Source organism: Chinchilla lanigera, unplaced genomic scaffold, assembly GCF_000276665.1.
Source record: "Chinchilla lanigera isolate Chin_1 unplaced genomic scaffold, ChiLan1.0 scaffold00012, whole genome shotgun sequence".
Taxonomy (NCBI): domain Eukaryota; kingdom Metazoa; phylum Chordata; class Mammalia; order Rodentia; family Chinchillidae; genus Chinchilla; species Chinchilla lanigera.
In genome coordinates, this window is record NW_004955413.1 from 24,877,969 (window position 1) to 24,886,218 (window position 8,250).

The 8,250-nt window shown below is 54.2% G+C and overlaps 1 protein-coding gene across 3 annotated transcripts; it reads left to right on the top strand.

The window, feature by feature from the left end:
• Positions 1 to 6,703: 6,703 nt before the first annotated feature.
• Positions 6,704 to 7,917, top strand: LOC102024782 (mitochondrial import inner membrane translocase subunit Tim13-like). Of its 3 annotated transcripts, none has more exons than XM_013511362.1 (3): positions 6,704 to 6,979; positions 7,112 to 7,180; positions 7,438 to 7,917. In XM_013511362.1, exons 1-3 carry the CDS (start codon positions 6,905 to 6,907, stop codon positions 7,537 to 7,539), a joined length of 246 nt encoding a protein of 81 aa, XP_013366816.1. In that variant the 5' UTR covers positions 6,704 to 6,904; the 3' UTR covers positions 7,540 to 7,917. The 3 variants fall into 3 exon arrangements, 2 of the variants coding, with proteins under 2 accessions (XP_013366816.1, XP_013366815.1); XM_013511361.1 differs by having other exon boundaries at positions 6,706 to 7,024; XR_260107.2 differs by having other exon boundaries at positions 6,730 to 7,180; positions 7,437 to 7,917.
• Positions 7,918 to 8,250: the final 333 nt, after the last annotated feature.

An 8,250-nucleotide genomic window follows, 5' to 3' on the forward strand; every position in this document is an offset into this window, starting at 1 on the left:
TCAATGCAAACTTTTTTTTTTCCGGTACTGGGAATTCAACTCACAACATCATGCTTGCCAGGCAGGCACTGTGCTGCTGAGCTAAATCCCCAGCCCCTCAATGCAAACTTTTGAAAGACTGCCTCAAACCTTGGTATGTCTCTCTGTCATCCCTGGGCAATTGTGCTATAATGGCGTAATCTGGGTCCCTGTCTCCCAAACATGAAGACTGATTTGGAAGACAAAGGAGGTGAGCAGGAGGAATGTTTATGAGGGAGACAGAAATAGCCCCAAGCAGTCAGGATAGGATCGTAAAGTGGGTGGCCATGAGACTCTTTGTCTAACAGTTTTCATAACAAAAAATAACCAGGGCTCAGGCCACTCCAAGTCACACTAAGGCCAACTACAGGCGAAGTCCCACTTGCTGAAGCCAGGAATGGGCCTAAGAGGAGGCAGGCAGTAGCAAGCTGTGTCCACAGGAGCCTTTGGCCTCCGTCCTACCCAAGAAAGAAGTGAGATGGACAAACGTTTCCAAGGTAGGCAGGAGCAGCAGCTGTCACAGCGGCCATCGATCCCCTTGCTGGTCACCCCGCCTGTCACAGCCCTGGACTTCATGGTCCACCTGGTTCTTGTTAACCCGACCTCAGGCTCTTGGGTGTCTCACCAAGGCCCGGTCATCCTGACTCTACCTTGGGCAGGCACCTGTCTGTTGCCTGCTGCCTTCTGCCTGACTTGCCTGTCTGTAAAATCCCTGCTCTGGAGGGGTGTCGGCCGTAACTGCCACTGGGGGCGAACAGGCAGTGACAGATCTGACCTCCTCTCGCCCCGTGGGGTTGCAGTAATGTTTCCGGCCGGTAGGGGCGCTGTCCGGGGAGCCTATCTAAGGGCCCGCGGTAGCTGCCAGGCTTCACCGCGGTTTGTAGGTGGGTGGCTTTCGATGCGGAAGAGACAAAGTCTGCGCGCAGGGAAAGATGCAAGGTCCATAGAGCAGCAGTAACAGAGTGCTCTGGTAATCACGGCGTTTCCGCAGGTGCAGAAATGAGAACATTCCATAGCAACGTTTCCCAACTGGGCACAGCGCGCACGTGGTGCAGGTCTTGAAGGGCCAATGAAACATTGTCAGAGTTACCGGGAATGTAAACGCAGTGCTGAGTTTTAATCGTGGCACAGGTTGCACGCTGAGCAGCTATTAAAATATCTAAAGCCATCCAGTTCTGAAGAACTGCCTGTCTCATTAACTGGGCCTCAGTATTTAAAAGAGACTGCCCTTGTTTATTAAGAACTCCAGGAGTAGTCCGGTGTGATGGTGCTTGCCTGTCATCCCAGCACTCAGGAGGCTGAGGCAGGAGGATCCTTGCGAGTTTGAGGCCAGTCTGGGCTACAAAGTGAGCTCAAGGCCAGCCTGAACTGCATAGTGAGACCCTGTCTCAAAAAGATTTAAAAAAAAAAAAAAGAACTCGCAGAGTATAGTTAGCTAGTGACTTTACATGTGAAATGACACCCTCAAATCCTAGACAGGGGATGAAAACGGAGACCAGCAACATACACTCCAGAACCACTGCTGCTGGAGGGATGCGGTTTGGCTGGCTGGGCAATGGTTCTGGTCCCTCTCCCCTGCAGCCAGGCAAATTCTAGAATACACCTTCTTGTCGCCCTGGGCGGCAGCTGTGACCATAGTTCCACAGCCAGTAAGTCCCGTTAGCTCCCCAGCTAAAGCTGGAACATTAATCCAAGCAGTTGCAAACCAGCCTTCAGCCTGTAAAACTATTCCACAAGGTCACTGGTCATGGGGGGTCCACCCAGTATGATCCTACTGAGGGGATTATATTCTTGGCAGGCTTCATGGTCTTAAATTTGCACATCCCTTTTCCAGGATTAATTTCTGAGCCATCTGATTTAGTTTTAATCTTTCCTAAGTGCCAAGCTTGGTGAAGGCTTTTAACAACCTTGCACTGGTTGGCAGTTGGAAGAAACAGCTTTCTGACATCCGGCCACTCTTTCAAAGTTTCCGTTTCAGTGGCTTTCAGTACAATCGCAGAGTGGTGCAGCCGTCACCACCAATTCCAGAACATCCCATCACCATGAAAGGGCGTCCCATCTGTCCCCAGGAGCAGTCACCTCGTCCTCTCCCCAGCCCCTGGCACCGAAGACTCCACTTCCTGTCTCTGGATTCTCCTGTCCTGGGTGTTTCCTATTCTTGGAGTACCACGCTGTGCATCCCTCTTTATCTCAGGTCTCGCAGAGTGCAGCATCCTCAAGGTCCGTCCACACTGTAGCAAGTGTCACAGCCTCAGTCCTTTTCCTGGCCCGGTGATGTTCCGGGGTGGAGACAACCACACCGTGTGCATCCACGCGTGGACACTCAGCTGTGCCCACTTGGTAGCTGTGTGATCAGTCCCACTATGAATGTTCATGCCTAGGTTTTGTTGCTTGAGAGGGCATAGTTCCTTGAGGGAGGACAGCAAGCCTTCAGCTCTAAGATTAACAAGCTTATTATGTTCAACAGCCTAAAATCCATGAGGTTAACATTTGTGTTCAAAAACATATTCGCTGTCTTGAGCACTTAATGTTTGGTAGAAACACCAGGTGAGCCTGCCTAAAATAGCTTGCTTACAAACAAGGTCACCTCCAGGGACAGAGTTCCCATATTTAATGTCTGTCAAGTGTTTGAGGAGCGACCAAGACATACGGCTAATGTTTAAATTTTAAACATGTATTACAGAAAAAGGTGCATTGCCAGCCGGGTGTGGTGGTGCACACCTGTAACCCCAAGAGGCTGAGGAGGCATTGTGCATGGTTCCTGGCCTCAGCCTCAGAGTGACTGCAGGCATGTGCCACCACACCTGGCTTCGTGCCATTTTCTGAAGCAGTTCTGAGAAGTCCTATTCTGTGCCTTTCCTAGGGGTGATCAAAAATATGAACACTGCTGCTGAGTGCCATCCAATGGAAGGGCAGGCTCATAAAAACATGACACTCTGTCCTCATCCACGTTATTCACCAGATCTGGCACTATACAACTTCTGGTTCTCCCCCGAAGTCAAAATGATCATGAAAAGTAAAAGTTTTGAATTGAGTCAGGACATTGAGGCAGCCACGGCCCCACAACTAAAGACAGGAAGGAAACTGCTTTAGAAAATGGCGTAAACGATGGGATAGGTAGGCAACGGGGAGGCGAAAAGAATTAAGGTGTGTTATGTACCTGTGCCAACTCCCCACAATGAATTTAATCATTAGGTACTGTGGACATGTACGAAAAAGAAAAGAATGATGAGATAAGTGTGTTTGAAGTGAGCAGGGGTACTTTGAGGGGGATTCGTGGCAATATGTCTTTTACTGTAAAAAAATAGTTTTAAAAATCACCATTTCCATGTCCAAGCACAGCTCTGGAAATTCCCAGGGGGAGGATGGTGGAGGATGAAGAAAGGAAGGCAAGAGTCAGAATGCAGAAAGCTGAGGTCAGGTGGAGCCTCCTCTCCTGGTGGAAGAAAAAGGACCCCCCAGTGACTGCGGCACATTTATTTATACACTCGGGAGGTTAACGTCAGTTGAAACCCCTCTGCCTAACAACTTGTCTGACTCGACTTGGGCACCTTGTGTCCTCAGGGCTGGAATAGCTTGTTCACGTGGCTTGCCTGGAGTGCTCCATGTTCTCAGGGCTGGCCTTGCTTTAGCCCCCCATGTGTGACTGACCTCCAGCTTCAGCCGCTCCTCACATACCATATGTTTTGATCATACCTTGTCTATTAAGCCCATGGCCAAACCCTGTAGGAAAGGACCTAACATAGTTTTGCACACTGTGCCCGTGGGTGGGCAGGTTCCTGTGGCTTGGGGCGGCTTTGAAGAGCATATGCACCTTCCCCCCGGGCAGCCTGACTCTCTGACCCATGGGATGGAGGGATGCAGCGTCTTTAAACTGATGGGGCCCCAAGGCTCAAGGTCTCCCACTGACCTTGTACTTGGCCTTCCTGGGGCCTTTGGTGCTGCCAGAGAGACTCCCAAGGCCAAGCGGCCACTTTCCCCTTTCTGGTTGACTTGGCCTCTTAACTTTTTAGTGACAAGAAGCAGGAGGGTAAGCTCATGGTGGCCCAGGGCCTTGTAAAGGATCTGGAGTCCCTTTTCACTGGAGTGAGGTAGAGCTGGCTGTTGCCCTTAGTAACAAGAATAGCCTGGAAAGAGATGTGATGGAGCTCAGGTCCCGGGTGACCAAGGTAGGTAAGGGGAGCTGCTGTGGGTCATCCCGAAGTGGATATGAGCACACCCACAGCACGTTGTCCTGTGTCTCCCAGGCCAAATGCAACTGGAGAAGGAGACGCTGATGCGTGTGGACCTACAGAACCGCTGCCAGAGCCTGCAGAAGGAGCTGGACTTCCAGAAGAGCGTGTTTGAGGAGGGGTATGTGTGTGTGGCTCAGCCGTTGGCTACAAAGGCCTGATCACGTCCTGGCTGCTGTGGTCAGTGGCTGGAAACGACTCAGGTCTGTCCTTCCACGGTCCTCGAGACCCCAGGTCCAGGGCAGGGGCACACTCCCTGTAAGTTCCAGGGAGGGTCTTTCCAAGCTCTCCCAGGGTCTGGGCTCCAGACGTTCCGGGGCTTGTGGTTTGACTCTCTTGTCTTCTGTCTTCACGTGGCCTCTTCCTGTCTGTGTCCCTCTTGCATGTATCTCTTTAAGGACTTTCATCATCAGATTTAGGGCCCACATGAATAATCCAGAACCTCCTCTCAAAGCCCTCACATCAGTCACACCTGCGAAGATGCTAATAAGTTTCACTCATGGGTTCTAGGGGTCAGGATGTGGACAGTTTTGGGGGCCCCAAAAGGAAGGGAGAGGACCATTTACTCCCCTCTGAATTCTGGATGCCCCTCTATCCCACCTCAGCTACATTCTCCCTCCCTACAGCCTCTAATCTCTGGGCCTCTGGCCGTGTGGGACAATTGGGGCTGGCTCAAATTTAGCACCAGGTCCCTGTGCCTTCTGGGACTGGCTGTGGGAGGGGCCTGGGCCCGTGGGATCCTCTGGTGGGACCCTGCCCATCAGAATCCATCACGGGGCCACCTCAGGCAGTCAGTACACAGGACGCTCCCAGCTGGAAGGATGCCTGTGTAGGTGTGGAGCTGCGCCTGGCTTCCGAGAGGTGTAGGGAGAGAGTGACCTGCCAAGGGAGCCCAGGAGGCCACCAGGGCAGCAGCCAGGAGACCTGTGAGGGAAACTGGACCCATCAGGGAAGCCAGGAACAGACCCACAAGGGAATCTGAACCTATGAAGGAAACTGTAGAGAGATCCATGGGTGAACCAGACACTTCAGGGAACACACCCATGAGGGATGGAAGTCATAATAGAACCCGTGAAGAGACCCACGGGTGAACCCGGACCCACGAAGGAACCTGTGGAGAGGCCCACAGTGGAACCTGAGCCTGTGGGGGAACCTATGCAGAGTCCTATGAGGGAACGCAGATCTGTCAAGAAAACTATGAAGCAACCCATGAGAAAACCGAAACCCAGGAAGGAACTTGTAGAGAAACCCAGGAGGGAATCAAGAAAAATCAAGAGACCTATAAAGAGACCCACAAGGGACCCTGAACCCATGAAGGACTCATGTGAAGAGATTTATGAGGAGCACTGGGCACAGCGGGGTTCCATGCAGTGGGCCCAGGAGGCAGAGGGTCAGCCAGGTGTCCACCCCTCCAGGGTCAGTTCTGGGGTACTGGAGGATACAGAGGCAGGACCTCGAGAGTGATGAGATTGACTATAAGTTCACACCCAAGTACATCTGGTGGACTGGCCAGATGGTCACGGTAGGTGGCAGCAGGAAGAGACGGGTGGGTGGGAAGGAGAGGAAGGCAGAGGGCAGTGGAGGGGGCACCCCAGGTGCAGGGAGGCCTGGGATGCTGGACTCAGCTTCAGGCTTGCTTGGTTTTGCACCACTGTCCATGGATGAGCCCAAGTAAGGTGGAAGCCAGGGCAATGGAGAGGACCACGCATTCTCGGGTCCTCAGGTGTGGGGCAGGACACTGGGGTGGAAGGCCAGAGCAGCTGTGGCACCAGTGAGAGCTTCCACACCATCCTGATCAGAGCCTGTGGGGAGGTGGATGCGGGACCCAGGAGGGGCTCAGGTCCTGTGTGTCTAGCACCTGCCTTCTGGGTGCCAGAATTCTCCAGTGAAGCTGGGGCCAGTGGAGCCCCTGCAGGCAGCTCTGGCCTGCTCCTGGGTGGCACCTGCAGGGCAGGGGGCTGAAGTGTGGCTGAGTGCAGGTGGCCCTCACCTGGCACAGGAACTGAGAGTGTGACGCGGACCTCAGCGGTGTGGGAGAACGGGTAGGAGGAGGTGGAAGAGGCTGAGTCTGGCAAGGAGGAACTTTTCCACCAATAGGTAGAGCGCCTGCACCCGGAGAGGTGGTTTTTGGCTTTCTTTTTCCGGTATCGGGAATCGAACTCATGACCTTACGCTTGCCAGGCAGGCGCTGTGCCGCTGAGGTAAATCTCCAGCCCCGAAACACTGGTTTTAACTGCTGCTTCCGGCTTGACCTGGAAGCCTAGAAGCCAGGGACTAAGGAAGCCGGTCAGATGTCCTAACGCCCGCCCATTCATTGCCTCTCCAATCAAGCCAACGTGCTGAAAGGGCATGGGCGCCCTGTGCGCATGCGCGTTCTAGGAGCCCAGAGGGCTGCTTTCTCTTCGCAGAGTAGCAACCAGATCTAGTCGCGCATGAGCCAAGGGCCCCGCGCGGCCTTATGGGTGTTAAATTCTGGACTCTGTTTCCCATGGTACCTGAAGAGACCTGGCCCGCTGCACAGCTGTGGTGTGACGCGCGCGGCCTTGTGGGAGTTGTATACCGGACTACATTTCCCATGGTGCCCTGGGAGACTCAGTTTCTGATGGCCGTGTGTTCGAGGCCGGTGGCCGAGGCTGAGTTGACTTAGCGGGGCCATGGAGGGTGGCTTCGGCTTGGATTCCGGGGGATCTGGCGGCGGGAAACTGGACCCAGGATTTATCATGGAGCAGGTGAAAGTGCAGATTGCCGTGGCCAACGCGCAGGAGCTACTGCGGGTACTGCGTACACCGGAATGGGGGTGAGGCGGAGAGGCTAACCCCGGGAAGCGGGCATTGCGGTCGCGGTTTCGCCTGTGTCCACAGAGGATGACTGACAAGTGTTTCCGGAAGTGCATTGGGAAGCCAGGGGGATCCCTGGACAATTCGGAACAGGTGAGATGTCTCGAGGTACAGGTTGGGGGTTTGAGGGTCTCGACCTGCATGGGGACGCGTCTGCGCGTGCGCGGGCTAAGGGCGCGGTCCGGGTTTTTTGTGTGCGCGGGTTTTCGGCGTGGCTGAACGAAGCTTCTGCTCGGTGTGATGGCCCGTGCTTCGCGCAGTCGCAACCCAAACGCTTGATACGTGGCTGCCTGTCACCCTATACAAGGGTTCCAGCTGAGCCATGCGTTCCCTCCTTCCGTGCACCTAGAAAATGCATCGCCACGTGTATGGATCGCTACATGGACGCCTGGAACACCGTGTCCCGCGCCTGTAATTCACGACTGCAACGGGAACGAGCCAACAACACGTAACTGGGAAGCGCTGTAGTAGCCGTGGAGCCCACCCGCAGTCACCCCCACCACCGTCCATCTCTGTAAATGTGTTTTGTGAGGCAGGGCTAGCCTGCCCGTGGCGTCCAAGCATGACACAATTGTAAGGGGACAGTTGAGCCTGTCCCTTGCCAACCAGTGCAGCTTGGGTTTGGGGGAACCCGTGCTTTCTTGTCAGCTCAGTGGATTTCCTTTGGGGCTGGGAGTCCCTGGCCCCTCCCCTAGTGTGGCCAGGTCAGCCCTCTGCCCTGGGCTGAAAACCTTTGTTTTGACCTTGTTGGGGTGGAGGTGGTGAGACTCTAGGGTGGCTGTGGCCTCCTGAGGGTGGACCAATAAATTGCTGAACCAGGGCCAAAGAAACCCTGTGCATTTTTCCTGGTTTGTTGGGGGGAGCGGTCTGGAAGGAGGGGCCACTCATCTTTTGGCCTCTGCCCAGACAGGGCCCCCACCTTCTCTGGGGCATCCACTGGTGTCTGTCTGTGGGCTGTTGGCTCGCAGGGAATGTGTGGGCAGTGCAGAAGGAAATTTGAGCTTGTCATCCCAGCACTGTGGGAGGCTGAGGAAGGAGGATCTCAAGTTTGAGTCCAGCCTGGGCATCTTACTGAGACTCTATCTCAAAAAGGGCTAGGGTTGTAGCTCAGTGTAAAGACAATGGGTTCAGTCCCCACTTCCACCAAAAAGAAAAATGCTCCC

What these genes read in the sequence shown, in the direction of transcription:
- LOC102024782 (XM_013511361.1), top strand. Translation starts at nt 6,905, where the DNA reads ATGGAGGGTGGCTTCGGCTTGGATTCCGGGGGATCTGGCGGCGGGAAA. An exon ending in ACGCGCAGGAGCTACTGCGG is followed by an intron (nt 7,025 to 7,111) that starts GTACTGCGTACA and finishes CTGTGTCCACAG; the next exon opens with AGGATGACTGACAAGTGTTT. An exon ending in CCCTGGACAATTCGGAACAG is followed by an intron (nt 7,181 to 7,437) that starts GTGAGATGTCTC and finishes CGTGCACCTAGA; the next exon opens with AAATGCATCGCCACGTGTAT.